Source organism: Pyxicephalus adspersus, chromosome 11 (assembly GCF_032062135.1).
Source record: "Pyxicephalus adspersus chromosome 11, UCB_Pads_2.0, whole genome shotgun sequence".
In the NCBI taxonomy this organism is placed as follows: Eukaryota; Metazoa; Chordata; class Amphibia; order Anura; family Pyxicephalidae; genus Pyxicephalus; species Pyxicephalus adspersus.
The window spans coordinates 24,030,679-24,051,387 of NC_092868.1; the positions used below are offsets into that span (position 1 = coordinate 24,030,679).

Below are 20,709 nucleotides of genomic sequence, written 5' to 3' on the forward strand. Positions count from 1 at the left end.
GTCACCCTATCAGCTAGGACACAAGTCACTTTCTTTTGGAACTGCTTCCCTCATTATCAAACACTATCAAAATTCAAAACAAAAAAAGTACCTGCAGATAGGGCTGCATCTCTCAAAATCTAGTAAACATAATCTGACATTATGTGAGTTTAAGTGGAGATTTTACTGCAGCATTGAAGACCTGAACCATTGCTTGGTTCCCATAATTAAATAAAGACGGATATTTCCTTTCAAAGCTTAGGTGATGAAAATTACAATGGTTGGCTGCCTGTCATTCATTATTAATTTTAATCATTATGCTACATGATATGCTTTAGCAGCTTCATAATAAAACATGGCTTGAATCCTTTAGTTTTAACCAAAAATCTGTTTAGAATAAATACTGATTAAGAAAATTTGTTAAATAAGCAAAATAGGAGAAAATGGTGCACTGTTTACTGAATAATACTTTAGAAAGATTAGCTAGTTTAGAGAGGATTGCAAAGGGTTTCTAGGTGAGAAAGATTTTAAGGGAGATTTTAGTTTATATCCAGGCAAAAAAGTGTCTAAATAATCTAAATCGTTAAGTTAAAAGGTCAGTTCACACCAAAATGATTTTCTTCTGCTTTTTGTAGATATTGTGGTGTTTAACCACCTGACAATTTTATATTTTTCTTGGAGAACCTAATGATGACAAATTCATCTGTAAATGTATTAATTTTATTATAAAAAATGCAAAAAAAAAATAAATCTTCATCAAGAGCTCAACCAAACAAAAGTTAGTGGGAACACTAACAACTTTTAAATGGACTGAAGTAGGAGAGGGAGTAACATCCATTGTTATAATATGAAACCCACAAAAGAAGTTAGGGGTGCATCAGCCTACTAGGTTCCACTTAAAAAAATATTTTGACCAATAAAAACCATATATATGTAGAAATAAAGACAAGCAAACCAAAAACACCTAGGGTCAATTCATACTAATATGCTATCATTAGCAATTTATTACATATCTGGGCAGTGCTTCACTACAAACTTTGGTTCTAGATAGGAACTATCTGTTGTATTCCCACAGATTGGTAGTCTGCATATCCAGAACCAAACATTTGCAGAGGCAGTGAACCAGCCTGGGATCGTGTTTCTTGCTGCCCGATTTGATGGTATCCTTGGACTGGGGTATCCTGATATATCTGTGGATGGAGTCCTTCCCTTGTTTGACAATATGATGAAGCAGAAACTACTGGAAAAGAATGTCTTCTCATTTTACTTAAATAGGTTAGTCAACTTTTTAACTTTTTGTGGTTTACATGGATCGATCTATCTATCTATCTATCTATCTATCTATCTATCTATCTATCTATCTATCTATCTATCTATTCAGTTGAGAGTTTACTACTGAGCATAAGGTTACATCATCCAGCTGTATAGTATATCATGCAGAAGACATGTTACATATCCCAGCAGCAATCTGCAGCATTATATAGCAGGTACTAGAAGAATATTGCATTGCCTACAGCAGAAAAATATTTTATTGTACTGCAAAAATGTATATTTCCTTCTAGTAACAGCATATTAAAAAGGCCTCAGTAGTTGTGGCATATCTCCCTTAAACTTAAACTTTCTGCTCCAAAGATGAAACATTTGCTTTTTGCCAGGTATCCCCCTGTATATGAAGAACTCTGGGGTAGACCATAGCAGGTGGCACTAGAGTCCAGGGACCATCTGGGGAGTATGATGTGTCACTTAAATCAATCAGCCCCAGAATGGGATCTCTCCTTGGACCATCTACAGAGAGGTCGACATACTGCATTTTGATTCTTTTAACCATGTCCCTACCATACATTAGGATGAAATAAGCTAGACCCATAATGTTTTAAAACTTTAAAAAGACACTCTGGGGTTGATTGACTAAACTCCCAGGTAAACAATAGATAACAAGAAAATATTGATCAATCATCTGGTTTGTCATCCGCCAACCGTCATCCGTCAAGTGTATGGCCAGCCTACTTCTTCAGGACAGAGGTTTAAAACACATGGAGGTGGGGGTGGGTAAGGATACTAACGGTTATGTTTAGATAAGGGGTATTAAGGGGAGGAAGTTGCATTTTAGGCACTTAGTGTTTTGCCTTACCGTTAATTGCCTAACACTAATTTTTAGAGGCTACAAAGTATGGCGTCTAATGACATCATATCTATCTGTATTATGTGTATTATATTTGACTGTCAGCTCTGAATTTTATTTGTAATAATGATTTGCAAGCAATTTAGCCCTGAGCAAGAGAGAATAAGGTAAAAAGTGCTGCTTATAAATGACCATAGGCATGAAGCAATGTGCCTCCACATTCCAGCGGTACCCTAATGTTTATTTTTTAGACACCAGCAGACAGCCCTACCTGACCTGTATCAAGAGATAGTAACTGAACAGACAATGGTATAAACTTTGTTTGAGAGATTAGCTTCCTAAACACAAATATTCAGCTGAGCCATGACTACATAGTTATATGCCAACCACTGGGAGATATGCTAAAAGGTCTGTTATACTGGAATGCTATATCTAGCTTTCCACTTATGTCTATGGGCAGATGAAGTGAAGAAACAAATTTGCTCAATATTTAGGCAGCACTCTAAACCAGAGACAGATAAACTAGAACAGTTGAAGTTGTAAACTAAAATATGAATTATTGACAGTACATCAGTTTATTTGTGTTCATTTTACAAAAATTCTCAATGATTTCATAAGAATGCATGACACCACAGAAAAATCTGTTTTTTTTATCATGTGTTTTAATTAAAGAGATCCAGTTGCAGCTGTTGGAGGAGAGCTTCTCCTGGGAGGCACAGATCCTAAATACTTCACAGGGGATTTTCAATTTCTCAATGTAACACGTAGGGCTTACTGGCAGATCAAGGCTGATGAGTAAGTATTTATTTAGTCATACCCTGTTCATTGCAATATGTAGTAATTTTTTTTGTATGATAGAAAATACATGGTGCTGAAAGTGTAAAAACAGAGCGGGAGGTAACCAGAGGAAGGACAGTTGACAGTCACTCCTTATACTCCTTGTGTATAGCAGATTCACACCTTCCATTTATAGGTTATTTGGGTTACCTACCTTGGCAATGATCAAGTGAGAACATACAGGTCACAGGGCCCAAAATAAATACATGTTGCCATTTCTTGGTTAAGAGATATATCTCGTGTTTCAAATTAACAATCTGGATTAATTAGGGGTATAAGCTATGAGCTATTTATTCGGATACAGTATATATATATTTATATATACATATATATATATATATATATATACATATATACATTTTTTCCAATTTTGTTTTTGTGCATTACCACAATTCATTTTAAATGAAACAACTCAGATGCAGTTGAACTGAAGACTTTTAGCTCTAATTCAGTGGTTTGAACAAAAAGATTGCATAAAATTGTGAGGAACTAAATCCTTTTTTACACAATCACTTCATTTCAGGGGCTCAAAAGTAATTGGACAATTGACTCAAAGGCTACTTCATTGGCTGGTGTGGGCAATTCCTTCTTTATGGCATTATCAATTAAGCAGATAAAAGGCCTGGAGTTGATTCAGGAGGGTGCTTGCATGTGGAAGATTTTATGCAATCTTTTTGTTCAACCCACTGAATTAAAGCTAAAAGTCTGCATGCAGTTTAACTGCATCCGAGTTGTTTCATTTAAAATGAATTGTGGTAATGTACAGAACCAAAATTAGAAAAAAGTTGTTTCTGTCCAAATATTTATGCACCTAACTGTGTGTGTGTGTGTGTGTGTGTATATATATATATATATATATATATATATATACTGTATAATCTGGCCTAAAAACTAAAACTGGCTAATTGGAAACAGGATAAATGACTATTATTATTAGGAATAAACTTTATTTATAAAGCATCAATATATTACACAGCACTTTATATTAAATGGGGGTTAGATGGTCAAATATAACAGTCTCACCTCAAAATTAGCTATTACAATCATGAATATCTTTCCTATTTTTTCCCTCTCTCTGCCTGTATTGAAATAGAGTCATGTCCAAAAGTGTATGAAAATTGTTTAGTGTATTTAGCATATTTAAACAAGCATATATTAGATCTTCATTCAAACAATGCTTATTGATATGTGTGGTGTCATCATGTAAAAATGAAACAAGCAAGTGAGTCTAGCAAGTGACCTAAAAACATCACACAAATTATTCTGTAAGGGACTTGTTAGGCGTATGATTATCACAAACAAATATATCTACAATATAAAAAATGCCAAACATTTTAATTGAAGTAATAAAAAAATACAATATTGTTTAAAATACCAGATACTGCCTAAAACATTTGTAATGGCTGGATGATTCACAATGATTGTCTTTCTTTCTCACGAATATAATCTGCTTCCTCAGGAAAAAGACTTTGAAACAGATATATATATATATATATATATATATATATCCACAATTTCAATAAACAGAAGCAATATATGCACTCACATAGACAAGCTTTCCACAAAAGCAAAACCAGTATGAGTTCTCCTTTCTCCTCAGCAGTCAGATGGAAGAAAACAAATGGCCTATACCCACCAATACAGCATGATGATATCCAGACATTATCAGACTGTAAGCATTATCCGCCTTCACACTGCAATGAAAAAGTCGCACAAGCTATATCTAGGGGTAGGATCCCCTTAAGTTAAAGGGGTGGGCTTTGTAGCTGTCTGAAGCTACCCTAATGTTAAGAATCAACAATACCCGCCCTATGCAGGTTGGAAGTGTTGTATTTAAAATATTTAGAATGGGCTGCTATCTTACAGAAGATGGAAGCGTAGCATACGTGAATAGATGGTGCTGTGGAGGGTGGGAACTCTGTTAATACATAAAACAGGTTGGTCTTTTGGAATACAATTTGTTTTTAAAGGTATGTATAATATTATTCATATTAACTATGTCCTTTTTGAAATTAAAGAAACATGGCATCTATAATTTCAAAAATCAATCAAATATAACTATTGGAGATAATTACTTAAAGAGGTATAAACCCTAAACTACCCAAAACAAAATAAATCACACTTACTTTCAATCCGGCAGAGCAGTTGATTCGTCAGGAGGTTTCTTCCAGCTGGTCCTTCGTCATCCCAGTATCCGTCTTCAGATGAGCACCAGGCGCCACCATCTTCTCCTCTCTTCTTCCGGGTTCTTCTTCCTATGTGACCTGATACAGACGCGAGATCAGGTGACATAGATTGGAAAACAACTTGCCGAGATGCTCGGACATGCGCAGAAGGACCAGTCATGAACTTCAAGGATGCATAACGTAGGTATCCCGGGTGACTCTGCGCTTCCATTCATTCTCAATTGCCAAGGTTTGTAAAAAAGGGTGTTGCACTTAAAAAAAACACAAACAAACAGAATTTTTACTTTAAATAAAAGGGTTGTCTACCCTTTATGTAAAGTGAAAATTCTGAGTTTAGGTACGTTTTAACATAACAATTCTAGTTATGTTAACCCCCTAACCGCTAAGCCCGTAATTTCTCGCACTAAATATTTTTGCTCTTTTGGTTAAGCCCGTATTTTTTCGCCTACACTAAAATCCCCACTTACCTGGTCCCGCTGTGCTAATCCAGCGTCGGTTCCGTGTTCCAGACGCTTTTGGAACAGAAATCTAGAAATCAGTGTAACGCTCAGGTGGTTAATAAAAGTAAATACACTCGCAGACAAAAAACAAAACAAAGCAAAAGTAAACAAACCTAAGCAAAACAAAACAAATTATTATAAGAGTTATTTGAAACTTAGAATATCCACCTGGCTTCTTTCTTAGGAAGTTTTTTATCAAAATCGCCACCCTTCACGTTTGGATATAAGCAGTCTAATTGCACAAACCTAATTTCATCTACATTATGGATGCAGCGTGTCAGAGTCAACATAATGGCATGGGGAAATTCCACACTAGTTGGACTACTAAATGAGTCTTTTTGGCTATTTTTCCATTTACATTGTTTACACCAGACATGAGAAGGTACCTACTTTTAAGTCAGTTGAGGGTTTCATTTTCAAAGGATCAATGTGACTTAAGTAAAGTTACTTTTCACTCTTCATTTGTACTAACTTTATGTCCAAAGAGGATATCTTCTCTTTTTTTGATAATTGCCTTGTTATAGGATTTTTTAAAGATTCTTTGACTGTATCCACTTTTTAAAAGTCTGGCCCCTTAATCATTTGCAGCTAATTTTAAGTGATTTTGTTTAAATTCTTTTTAATTTTAAATATTGAGAATAGTAAATGCTATTCTTCATATTCATAGGATGTGCATTACTGGCTGATAGAATGGTATTGCCTTCTGTGGATTTCTGAAGATGACTTACATAATTTAAATTACCTTTAAATTATTTAAGGGCCAGACTTTTAACCTCCCTAGCGGTTCATTTCTTTCCGGTTTTATTTGACTAAAAGTGGTACATTGTTTTTCATGAAAATTTATTTTACAGTATAATATAATATAATAGTATGAGTATAATAATGTTTGAAACACAAAATTATGTAAAAACAATAAATTGAATAAATTAAAAAATCTATAATTTTACAATGAAATTTTTTTTCAAATTTTTTTAAATTAAAAAAAAAAACACATTATACTCATACTAATTTATATACTGTAAAAAAAAATGTTCTTGAAAACAATGTACTGCTTTTCCACATAAAAATGAAATGTATTACATTCATTACAGTTATTTTGTATTGAATGCAATACAAATGGATTTTGCGCCCCGCCCAGCCGGCAATGTACACACGCACCGACGCCCCGGGAACTCCCCTGTGACTCATTGGATGCAGAAGCAGGAAGAAGAAAGAAGACAGGGATTGTGGCGCTCGACAGCGCAGGACGCTGGCGGATCAGGTAAGGCTCTATTTAATATTACCCATAGGTTTACATACCCCGAGTGTAACAAGACAATTGTTAAATTAAAACCATAATTTTATATGATGTTATATTTATGTACTTGAATGAACGAACAAGTTAGGGACAGAACATACCGTATTTTTTGCCGTATAAGACGCACTTTTTCTTCCCCAAAACTGGGGGGGAAAAGTTAGTGCGTCCAATACGACAAATGTGTTATAAAATAATTAAAATAATATACTCACCCGATACCCGATCCTGCGTGTGTCTCTTTCTGCAGCGTCTGTCTCTTCTCTCCTCTCCCAGCATCGTGTCTGTAAAGCAGAGCGAAAGAAGCCGGCACAGCGCCACCTGCTGTTCCCTGTCCTAACTGCCGTACAGTGGAAAAAAAGCACAGAGTGATCAGAAGGGGAATTTGAATGACAGAGTGATCAGAAGGGAATTTTGAATGACACAGAGTGATCAGAAGGGGAATACCGGTATGAATGGCACATGAGTGATCAGAAGGGGAATAATCTTTCAGAATCTTTTTTTTCTAGATTTTCCTCCTTTAAAATTGGGTGCGTCTTATATTCTGGAGCGTCTTATACAGCGAAAAGTACGGTATGTCGTTTATCTATCATACTTGACAGAGTTGACGCTACTTTGTAGTTTGAGACTGGCCAGAAACCTGGAGCAACTATTTATGAGTTGTGTTATCATGTGCTCAAAATATAGAGAGACAGGCTTGTTTAAGGCACAAGATGTCAAAAATATACACAAAATTATTTATTTATTAATAAAGCGGTCTAGACTATACATAGCTCAGCTGTGCTGACTCATTATTTTTATTATTATATGTTATTTTACAAAACGTGTCAAGTACGACACTTATTGTTGCACACTTATTGTTCGACTTTTAATTTACATTGTAGCTTAGGACAACTGTGTTAGTGCAGGTTCTAGCACAGCTAAGTTATGTATAGTCTAGACCACAATAATAATAATTATTGTGCTTGACACTGGCAAGCTTGCATTAAAAGTCACTGTTGCCCTAAAAAATCATTCTTTCAAATGGCACACATCTTACACCTAGCCCTAAATAAAAATGTTTGGGCTGTTCAAATGTTTCAAACATATATATAAGCTAAAAAATAGGCATATTTTAAATGACCTATTATTTTCAGGTTCAGAAAAAGTTAATTGATTTCAACTGTTTACATAGGTGCCTACCTAAACGCTTATGATGCCTGACCTGAGGATCCGCCTGGTGATAAAAACTTGCGAGTTTGGGCAGGCGAGACCTTGCTTTTGCCAGTGGACTAGATATTCCAACTAAATACTTCTTGTCTGATATATAAATATATATATTTATATATATATATATATATATATATATATATATGCCTATATACACACACACACACATATATATACATACAAAATACCGTGTTTCCCCGAAAATAAGACCTACACCGAAAGTAAGACCTAGCACTATTTTGTAAACCTGCCCTAATATAAGACCTACCCCAAAAATAAGACCTAGGAGAAAAAGAAAATAAAAGCATACGATGTTGTGCTTGGAACCTGGACCTCCTTCCATCACCATCAGGTGTGTTAGAATGAGTATGCAACTCAGCTGGACAACTAATTGACAACAAACCTATAACACTACTACAAATGAACAGAGGAGTTGTGTGGCAGCAAATTAACATGAGTGCAAATGTCAGACTAATAAAATAAAAAAAAACAAAGAAATGAAAACTATGACATTTTATTTATAAAAGGAATATGTACATAATACATTCAAATATCAATATGTGACATATGAGTTTGAGAATGGGACAAAGGCAACAAGGGGGTTCAAGTATCAGTTTGGAGTGGAGACATTTGTACTCTATATTTGTGGAAAAATGAATGACAAAACAACAGAAACTAACTACAAACCATATATGCATTTAAATGTATTTTGACATACACACACAAGTGAAATCAGTAAATGTTCCTTGGTACATGTATTATAACATCTTTGGCAACAGTCCTTTTTGCAAATATTTAATTTCTATAAAGCCAAACTAGAATGAAATTTGAATCAGATCGCAAATGCTTGGTGATATTTTTAGACATTCATTCTAATGGCATATTATAAAGTGCTAATTAGTATATATACCCATTGAATTTCGTGAAGTCAATGGGCCTACTTTAAACATTTTGAGGAAAGCCCCTATGCATGTTAGAACCACCAAATTTGCTAGGTATGTGTAGGAGAACAGTGGCAACAAGGGAAAAATACAAACGTTCCAAAAGACCTTGTGGTTTTCCAGAAAATGGCAGGCAAAATGACAGCAGGCAAATAGGATTTTTGCGTGATGGACAGCGTACAGAAGGCAGCATAAACATTAGGACATTGAGAAAGGGTGGTGCTGTGAGCTCAACCCACTATCAGCAGTTTCTGCCATCAAAACAGCAGGAGACCGCATTGCAGCTGGCATCATGATCTGAATGACATGTCCTAGGAATGCCACCCATAAAGTTGTAGAGAAGTAGCGCAGTGACATTAGGCAAAAGGATGGAGGACCAGAGACGGAGCGTGGGTCAGCGAGAGCAGTAGCAGTGTGTGGCCTCTGGTCAGCTATCGCCAAGGAGACCGCATTGGTAAGTGCCATGAGGAGCTGGGTGTAGTGCATCGTCAATGCCACCCAGAAGTGTGTAATACAATTTTTGTGAACAGAGTACTGGCAGGCGGCAGCAACAGCAGGAGGAGGAGGCAGTGGGCCCTGAGAAGGAGCGTGTAAAGCATTGGTAAGTGGCATCTAGAGCTATGTGTAGTCCATCGTCGGAAAACTTTACTGTACCAAACGGTTTTCTTTGGTAAATAGGAACAGGTATCAAACACTAAAATATCTGTATTTATTTTATAGTAGGACAGGAATTTTTCTGTGCCAAACTAGCTTTTTTGGTAAATAGCAAGAGGTATCAAAGACTGAAATATCTGTATTTTTTTTAGAGTAGGACAGAAATTTTTCTGTACCAAACTTGCTCTTTTGGTAAATGGCACGAGGTATCAAAGACCAAAATATCTTTTTTTTTTTTAAAGTAGGACAGACACATTTTAGCAGCAAACTGGCTTTTTTTCTAAATAGCAAGAGGTATCAGGCTGAAATATCTGTATTTTTTTTAGAGTAGGACAGAAATTTTTCTGCCAAATACTGGCTTTTTTTTGGTAAATAGCAAGAGGTATCAGACTGATATATGTGTACTTTGTTTTCGAATAGGACAGAAATTTTTCTGTACTAAACTGGCTTTATTTTTTTACTAAGCAAGAGATATCAAAGACTGAAATATCTGTATTTCTTTAAAGTAGGACAGAAACTTTTCTGCAGCAAACTGGCTTTTTTTTTGGTAAATAGTAGGAGTTATCAAACTGAAATATCTGTATTTTTTTAGAGTGGGACAGAAATTTTTTGTACCAAACTGGCTTTTCTTGGTAAATAGCAAGAGGTATCAAACACTGAAATATCTGTATTTTGAGAGTAGGACAGAATTTTTTTCTTCACCAAACTGGCTTTTTTTAAATTAAATAGCAAGATGTATCAGACTGAAATGTCTGTATTTTATTTGGGTAGTAGGACAGAAATTTTTTCTTCAGCAAAAAGTATCAGACTGAAATATCTGTATTTTATTTTAGAGTATGACAGAAATTTTTCTGTAGCAAACTGGCTTTTTTGGTAAATAGCAAGTGGTGTCAAAGATTGAAATATCTGCATTTTTTGGAGTAGGACAGAATTTTATCTTTAGCAAACTGGCTTTTCTTTGGTAAATAGCAAGAGGTATTAGACTGAAATATTTGTATTTATTTTATAGTAGGACAGAAATTTTTCTGTACAAAACTGGCATTTTTGGGGGGTAAATAGCAAGAGGTATCAGATTGAAATACCTGTATTTTTTAGAGTGGGACAGATTTTTTTTCTTCAGCAAACTTGGCTTTTTTGGTAAAAAGCAAGAGGTATCAGACTGAAATATCTGTATTTTTTGTTTAGAGTAGGGCAGAATTTTTTTCTTCAGCAAAATGGCTTTTTTGCTAAATTTGACCAGGTAGCATCAAAAACTGCAATATCTGTAAATATACAGATATACAGAATGCTCCTAATCTGTCCGTCACAATGCACGTCTCTCCCTGCTTCTACACTTCACCCAGAACACAAGATGGAGTGCCTAACCCCTCCCTCATTCCCTGTATATATGCCTCTGCCCAGATCTCTCCTAAATGGGCTGCTGGGCTTTACTTTGCATCCTGGGAGCAAATGATTCGCTCCCAGCCACAATATTCCTGCTGGAAATAGTCGCCATTCCCACCCCCTGCTTTTTCCCTAGTTTGTTTGGCGACCTCATGGCGAATCACAAGGCCATTCTCGCTTAAATGTTTGGTAAGTGAGAAAGGCACAATTCGCTGCAAGATATATTGACACAATTCTCTTTAAGTAATAGGTATATAATAATAATAATAATAACGAATGAATGAACAATATGATAAGTTATATATTACGGTTAATAAAAATGGTGTATATATATATACATTTATATATATATATATATATATATATATATATATATATATATATATATAAAATATACATATGCACAATACAGGTAATTATACAATGAATAATCAATATGGGACTAAGACTAGCAATAATTTGATCTTTTAAATATGGTTACAAGAGAATAAATTAAAACTGTGCTATTTTTTAAGGTTTTTGTTCCAAACTTCACAATATTAGGATAAATTTATTTACATAATCATTTTTATGTTTGATAAAAAACGGGTATCATACGAAAGGTTTTATCATTTATAGATATATGGTACACTGTGATGAACATGTGTGTACATGATGAACATGTGTGTAGGAAAGCTAATTTTAGTTTATAAAGACAGGGCAAGGGGACTTCATGGGTAATTAATATACATGAAACATATCTAAGTTTTGTCAACTGGAACATAAGTGAAGTGACAATTCAAACTTTTGTCATCTCCTTGCATACTAAAGAAATAATTTCATGTTTATTGGACTATGATATTAGGGCCTACAGGAATCCCAACATGTCACTTTACACTTGTTTAATGATAAATGGTTCTGCATGCTTCATTGTTGGATGTTGAACTGATTTGTTGAAATCACTGCTCTTGAAAAGTTGCTATGTGTGACTGAATATGATGTTGATCCGGATAGGTAATATTTTCAAGTTTTGAGTAAAGAATGATTACTATCGATAAGATGAGACAGTGATGACTTAGAGAAAGGCCTGTGAACAGCCATGAGTATCCAAAGAAGACTAAATAACCTCCTGATGATGAACAACATAATAAAGGTTTGTCTTAAAGGCAAAAGACAAATGATGAGGAAAAAACTATTCTTTTATACATATGAAAGTATTTGCATAAACTTGATTTTTATCAATCAAATATTTTTAAAGGGGTTTTAAGTTGGTTAAAGGAAAGGCAAATTATGTTCTAAAAATTATTTCATGAGAAAAAGAAAAAAGACTTTTCTTTGGACCAATGAGATCGAAAGAAGATAGATCAATGTAATAGAATAGGTATAGATAATTATTCAATTAATTAAACAATCACCGTTTACCATACATTTATAACATACATTTTTAAACATATATTTTTATTAATGTTATAGTAAAGTGTTGATAGATTTTAATTGTATCAATTTTATGAATAGTCAACCATAATTTTACATGATGTATGATTTTTTTTATAGATATCAAACAGTACAATATGTTGTTGTGAATGTCGTGTAACTAATGTTACTTTTCTCTTTTCTTTTGTCTTTTAACAAAGTTGAGCCTAATTATATACTTTTTATGTTATTTATGTATCAACTTTCCAAGTTATTCCTAAACTATTTATAAAACACTAGGGATAACAGCAAAAAGTGGCAAGGAGGTAAATGTTAAGTATAATGGAGGTGTCATATGGCTGTTAAAGGATTGGTGTAGTCATCCATACTATGGAGGTGATACTAGTTAAGCTGTGAACCATTTCATTTACTTTTAGAAATCTTTGCAATGTGCAATATCATGATATCAACATGAATGCCTTGCAATTTCACTGCGGTTCAAAAAGATTATGTTACTGTAATGCGCCTGGGCACACAAACCTGCAGCCAACTCCAAATATCCTTTTATCGAGTTTTATTATTGTCATAAAACAAGACAAGGGTTAAGTTTGATAAGCGTAGTACAGGAGGGTAAGGCAAAGGCAAGTCAGGAACAATCCGAGGTCAGGGCAGGCAGCAGACAAGAGTGGTCACAAACAATCCAAGGTCAGGGCAGGCAGAGTTCAGGCAAGAGTCAGGTTTCAGACCAGGTCGCTATGGAAATGACAAACGGGATTAACATAAACCAACACAAGGACGCACCCAAGCACACTGTGTTCACCAAGGCTTATAGCAAGCAATGGTGGTCAGGACAGGTTCTCCTTAAATCGCCAGAGTGACCAATGACCTTGCGCCACCTGGCGCCATTTGATTGGAGGGTAACTGAATCCCCTGCGGCCGATTGGCAGCTGAGTGCCACGCCCTCGGGGGGTACAAGAGGCACACGTGCCCTACTTTGCACATCCAAAGGAGTGCTGGGAACAGGACTTTCTGTAATCATGTCCATGGGACATAGGACGGATATAGGACATAGGACGGATCCATAGGACGGATCCCTCCCTCGGCCATGCTGCCTGCTGCAGCGGCGCCATCTTTGGTATGGGGTCTCCAAATTGGTTAATAGAAGGTTAAGTGGTTAACTTTGGTTTGGAGATGCAGGATTGTTATCCTTCCCGAGGCTGTAGAGTGGCGCCCGGGAGCATGACATATAAATATATATATATATCAATTTAAAACGCAGATCCAGTGGTAATGTGGTTAAATGGAGTTAAGACCTGTCAATGACCTGCCACCTGAGAGGGATAATGTTATAGTGAATAAAGTTTAAATGGAATGGTTATATTATTCATTTGTAACAATTTGAGTTATTTAAATTGTTATGTTAATAAACCCCCTTAGGGCCAATTTCACCATACCCGCAGGTGTCAGTGTGTTATAGTAAGGAAATGTGGGGAGGGGTAAAAAGGGGTGGAGTAGGTGGTGCAGGTATGTTAAAAAGGCTCTGGCATACCTCAGTCATGTAAGTTCCATGTAATTCTGTGTTGAAATGAGAGAAGGCCCAAGATTTACACCAGATTCCCCAAGATATAAGTGTGAGAGGCTGATAAGTGATTAAGATTTTATTCATCTTTTCAAGAAAACAGAATGTCAGAAACATTAACTTTTGCTTTCAGATGCACTGTACAAAAGATGTCTAAATGGCAAGGATGAATATTTTTTTTTCCTTCCACAGAGTTAGAGTTGGTAGTCAACTCACTCTCTGCAAAGGTGGTTGCCAAGCCATAGTGGACACTGGAACATCTCTTATTACAGGACCAACTACAGAAATAAATGCTCTGCACAGAGCCATAGGTGCTTTTCCAATATTTGGTGGTGAGGTAAGAACCTTGGTACATATATATATATATATATATATAGGTAAACAGCAAACACTAAATGGATTGCAAATATTTTAACAAACTTGACTGAAGATTCTGTAATAGTTGGCAAGGGCCTTTCCATACTGTTCTTGAAACTGACTGACAAGTCCAGTATCAGTAGCAATCATACTAATTACCCCTTAGAATCCCCCTTTTATTTCTCTCCCGTACACAATTTGTTCAACAGTACCAAACCCTGATTAAGAGGGACTTTTTAAACGCCTGAAACAGGTTGGATATTTATGACATAAGAGTCTTCAAACAATTGTATCTGGACTTCATATGTTCTTTCTTCATTGCAAGCCCAGCCTCCTCTACATTGTTTAAGACCTGACAAGGAACACTTACTGCTTGAAGAAATCCAGGACCCCACACCTTTCTTTGAATTCTTCTATGAGAAAGTCTACCTTTACAATATTCATCTTTGTAGTCCAAAAAAGAGCAGTCCTTGAATAATCTTAATAAAAATATCTCACCAAAGGTAAAATACTATTGTGGTGGATGTCTGAAGTTTCACAAGCCTATTGCCTCCACGATTCCATGTTTGAGAACACAACATTTGAATTCTATAATAGCTTTGCAAAATTTGAACTTGCTGCAGACTAAACTTGGTAACTAAACTAATAGGAGGAATGGAAGATCTCAGCTATGAATAAAGATTAGTTGGCCTGATTCTTTTCTCCCTTAAGAAGAGGCATTTAAGGGGGATACAATCACCCTACATAAATACATAAATGGCCTATATAGAGAAATTGCAAAGGACAAGGGGGCTCTCTTTGTGTCTGGAGGTCAAGAAGCCTATTCTTTACATACTTAAGGAATTTTGCACAGTAAGGTCTGGTAAAATGTACAACAGTCACTTAGGAAGCAGTTAAGGCACATTTTATAGACTTTAGAACAAAAGCTGGATGTGTTTCTAGGTGCTAAGAATATAACTGGGCATTAAAGTTTAAAAGGAATGACACAAGAGAATGTTTATCCAGGGAATGTTGTCTGAAGGAAATCAGTAAGGATTTTTTTCACAGTCTGACTAAATTGAATCATGTTTTATAGGTTCAACTGTGCATATACTGTATGTTTTTATCTGAAATGTTCAGGTTTTCTGGTATGTTTATTTCCCTAGTTGGATGAATGTGTTTATTTCTCTAATGGACCTAGTCCCTGGATTTCTGTAATTTATCAACCTAAATATGTAAGACTAAAATTGAATTCACAATAATATGAACCAGTTAAAGACAACATACTAAAGATGACCAAAAAAAATATTCTAAGTACACAAGGTGTGTGTAGTACGTCAAGTATTTTGCCCCTGTTGCCTATTACTGCACTTGTCTCAAAAAAGGTTATTTTAGCTACTACTGTCAAAAACAGACTGCATCATGGGCTCTTTTTATAATATAGTGAATCAGACATTCCCTCAAACATTCCCTCGTGGGAATCTTCTATGTATTTGTAATTGATGCTTACGAGGGAATGTTTGAGGCAATGTCAGATTACCTTTTTATAAATAGAGCCCCTGGTATATAAACACTGTTTACACAGGGGAAGAGAGATGCTGTATTTTCTTACCTTGACAAAAGTTATTGCCAGGCCGATTGCAAAACTGACATGGTCTGGTTCAGATGATAGAGATTAAATAGTTCAACAACCCACCCCTGTTTTGTTCCTTTACTGCTTATTTTGGATTATTACCCCTTGTATATTACCAAATTCTTCTCATTACTTGTATATGTTTTTTTTTTCTTTTTAGTATATTGTAGACTGTAGTAAAGTACCATCACTGCCTGTCATTTCATTTATTCTGGGAGGAATTCCATACAACCTCACGGGAGAAGAATATGTCCTAAAGGTATACCTATGCATATTTTAAAACTGTTCCCCTGCTATTGCCCTTAATATGTGGTTATTGCCACATGTGTATGCTACTATACTATTAAAACAAATCTGCATTCCAGTCATGTTGGTCTATTGATGCAGGATAAAGTAGGGATGATTAGAAATTATAGCCAAAGTATACAACTTGTATACAACCTATGTAGGCTCATACTAAGAGCAAGGCTATGCTAACCTGTTAGAGCAATGAATGCAATATCAATAAACCTAATAACGACCTCTGACAAATCAGATGGTCAATTCAGTATGTTTCTGAGTAAAAAAATTGACTAGAGATTGTGAGATTTGAACCATAAATAATTGTTACTGTTCATGTTAAACACATTACATAATAAATGATCAACCCTGATAAACTCCTTAAACTTCATGATTTAATCTATGTGAAATTTAAACTATTGCTCTGATGATACATTACTTTTACAATTATACATATTATACTAATATGGTGATACTAGCAAAAGTAATGCTATGACATTGAAAATTTCTGACAGTTTCTGACCCTATTAACAATTACCATTAAACAAACCTGGTAGAGTCTAATAATATTTCCCTTACCACTGGTAACAGCACATGCACATGGTTAAATATGAATGCTCAGTATTTTTGTACCCTTATTTTACTGGATACAAATAGTAACTTTCACTACACAGACAGAAAATAAGAATGTTTTTATTTTCCTTTAGCAGATTTACCAATCTAAAATAATTAAATATTGTAAATCATAACAGAACAGTAATTTATTTTCCTAGCATAGGTATAGACTGTGGATTTTTATTAGATCTTCTCTGATGTGTTTCACTAATAACAATTCTTTTTTAACATAGATTTCGAAGATGGGCAGAAATTTGTGCCTAAGCGGATTTATGGGTGTTGACATTCCCCCACCTGCAGGACCATTTTGGATTTTAGGAGATGTCTTTATCGGGAGATATTACACAGTGTTTGACCGAGATTTGAATCAAATCGGTTTTGCAAGATCAGTTTAGAAGACTAACCAGCTTGGGCTGGAAATATACCAGCTTAATGCATAGTGTGTTAGCAACAGACAGAATGAACGACAGCTGAAATTTTCTTATATTTCTGCATTTTTGACTATACCAGTGGCATTATAACAATAATATAGTTTCAAAGCGTTCAGTTTATAATTTGGCTTTCCCTTTTCAGCTCACACTCTTATTTGCTTAGGTTCTTATTTTGTGTAAGTTCCTATTCCGTGTTTTGGTAGCTCTGATCTTTTGTATGCTAACACATAAGTCTTTTATTTTTAACCTCCCTAGCGGTACATTTCTTTCTGGTTTTATGTCTAAAAGCAGTACATGGTTTTTCATGAAAATTTAATTTACAGTATAATATAATAGTATGAGTATAATAAAGTTTGAAACACAAAACCATGTAAAAATATGAAATTAAATAAATATATATATATATATATATATATATATTTTTTTTTTTTTTTTTTTTTTTTTTTTAAACTTAAAAAAAAGAATAAATATTCTAGTCATACTATTATATATACTGCAAAATAAATGTTCTTGAAAACAGTGTACTGCTTTTACACATTTAAATCCAATATATTGCATTCGTTTTGCAACAGTTATTTTGTATTGAATGCAAAACAAATGGATTTTGAATTTCCCGCCCCGCCTCACCGGCAACGTACACACGCACCGATGTCACCAGGAACCTCAAGCAATCTATAGTAGTTGCTGAAACTACCTCCTGAAGGAGCCTATTCCACATTTTCATAAACATCCTGTATGGCCTAATTCCCTTACATAGTTTGGTGTCATCTGCAAACACAGAAATGGTACTTTTAGTCCCAAACTCTGTATTGTTTATAAAAATGTTAAACAGTAAAGGTCCCAACACTGAACCCTGGGGTACACCACTAATAACCTTAGACCATTCAGAGTATGAATCATTAATCACTACCTCTCTGGATGCGGTCCTTAACCCCCCTAGCATTCTAATTTTGAATTACGGCAAAAAAAAAAAAAATAGTTAAACATGTAATGTAAGTGTACAGTAGCTTGTATATTATATATATATAATTTTATATATATATTATATGCAAATTTCTTTGTATTTGACTCAATACAGCTAATTTGTATTGAATCCAATTCAAAATTTTTTGAATCTTCCTGCCGATCCTCCCGCCCGCACCATCGCATGCACTGACGTCACCGGGAAATCCCGGAGAACGTCTCTGCACTTTGCAGGTGGAGATCGGAGGAGCATGACGTGTCCCAAGGATCTGCGGGGACCAGCAGGACGCCGGGAATGCCGACGGAACAAAGTAAGTGGGGTTTTGTTAAGTTTAAAGCGATCTGGAGTGTGGATCACTGCTTTTTGCATGTAAAATCCACCCCGAGTCACACTCGGGATTACCGCTAGGGGGGTTAAGCAAGTTCTCTATCCATTTACAGATTGACTTTTCCAAACCTTTTGACCTAACTTGCATATTAACCATGTGCGGCGTACTATGTCAAATGCTTTAGCAAAGTCCAAGTACACTATATCAGCTGCTACTCCACTGTTTACCTGTTTACTTACTTCCTCATAAAAAGAGACGCCATGTCGACTATCACTTACAATATTATTTTCCTAGCAGAAACGCCTTTAAAAAATAATAGAAACAATAATTAATAAATTAGTAAAAGGAGCACATTTGCACAATTTGGTTTCTATAGGTATGTTTAACAATTTTTGGATTTATCCTTGTGACCCTTTTGTCTGCTTTTGTATTCTAGTGTCAGGCTGTACACAGGGCTGACACGTTTTCTAACTTGGAAAAGGACTTGCTCACGTCACTGGTCCATTTGCGGTACAATTACTCTTTAGCAGGCACCTTTTTTTTTTTTTAGGCATTAAGGAAACATGTATCAAATGCTTGACAACCTCTATAGGTGCAGTTTTCTAACATTGCAGTTGTTTTCATTGCAGTATCACAGGATTTATAGGAGTATAGTACGCAGTACGTGTATTTGTCTTTAGAACACATTTTGAATGCTTACAAAATGTATAGCAAGTGTTTGAAATGCTAGTTCAAATAAAATTAGATAAAATAATGGCTGCAGCAGATCTTTTTGCAATCATATATTTAAGTAAATGTGCTGCATTCATGTAACCATGTGCAAATAAATAGATGCTTGTCAATAAAATATTATTGTAAACTCTTTTAAAACTTTTATTGAACCATTCCCTGTTTTATCCACCAAAACATACTCAAACACTGGATAAAAATCCTCATTTTCAGAAAACCTGACAGCTATTTTCAGATGAGTTAAAAAAGGTTTAAAAATTACAATCAACACATGGCTGAAAATAAAGATCTTTTTATTTATATAAGGCTATGAATTTATCATTCTGACTCTGATGCATGAAAATGCAATAACACTTAATACCTTAGTATTATGAATGAATACTGAATCACTGACCCAGAATAAGGTAAGATCTTCAGCCAATTTCACCACAATTTGTCACACACTTAGTTGTATACTTGTTTCAGGTGTGTGACTGTAACTACTGATTCCAAATGATCAGATTTACATCTAGGCAATTGACAATTTTGGAATCCATTGAGCACTGTAAGTTTCCATATTTTGTCAGTGGAAGGTCTGTTTTATGGAATTTGTATCAACTTGAATCAAGGCCCAGTGAAGTGTGGAATGCAAAATAAACATCTAGAGATAATCCTGATGAACTTAATATGTTTTGGTAAAAAAAAAAAAAGTGCATTACACTGTAGTAATATTTATGTAAGGCATGCATACTTTATTTTTTTTTTTATCTCAACAAAATTTGTAACCCTCATAGGGGCTGACTCTCTAGTTTAATCTAATAAATCTGAGACAACTCCAACACAGGTGGAAATGTTTGGTTGGTCTAATTAAAAGTGGAATATGTATTTATATATATATAGCTCATATATAGCTCTTTTACTGTGTTAGATGCTTGTTTACCAGCATGAACACAGCTTGAAACTTTTGTTAAAACTGTATAACTTCTGCAGGCACTGTTATGTTAGGATACCTCAGAGCTTATGCCTATTTTCTTGCAACCTTGAGTGAAATGCACTTTGTCTAAACAGATCTTGATTGTGTCCTGAATATTTTTTTAAATAACTGTTTTTTAAGGAAGTCACCAACACCACAAAGGTGTCCTGCCAAATCAAAAGTTTTATTGCAGTGAAACATCTGAATTATTTGTACAGGATGCCAGGGGTGGGTCCTGGATGGTAAATTTGTTTCCCCCTTCTTTAAGTCGTGGTTCTTCTGAAATGAGGTCAATTACTGCAGAATTACCAAAGAGTTTGGCAATCTGCTGCTGCCATCTTTGTTAAATTATTACAGGGCCCTGAC

The 20,709-nt window shown here is 35.1% G+C and overlaps 1 protein-coding gene across 1 annotated transcript in view; it reads left to right on the plus strand.

Annotated features, from left to right (window-relative positions):
• LOC140341023 (cathepsin D-like) overlaps positions 1-17,731 on the plus strand; it is a 62,799-nt gene extending 45,068 nt beyond the window's left edge. The window contains exons 5-9 of the mRNA XM_072426522.1: positions 1,055-1,254; positions 2,774-2,896; positions 14,269-14,413; positions 16,206-16,304; positions 17,173-17,731. Of these exons, the coding sequence (XP_072282623.1) occupies positions 1,055-1,254; positions 2,774-2,896; positions 14,269-14,413; positions 16,206-16,304; positions 17,173-17,334 (729 nt within the window). The 3' untranslated portion in view covers positions 17,335-17,731. The remainder of the gene's footprint in view (positions 1-1,054; positions 1,255-2,773; positions 2,897-14,268; positions 14,414-16,205; positions 16,305-17,172) is intronic.
• Positions 17,732-20,709: the final 2,978 nt, after the last annotated feature.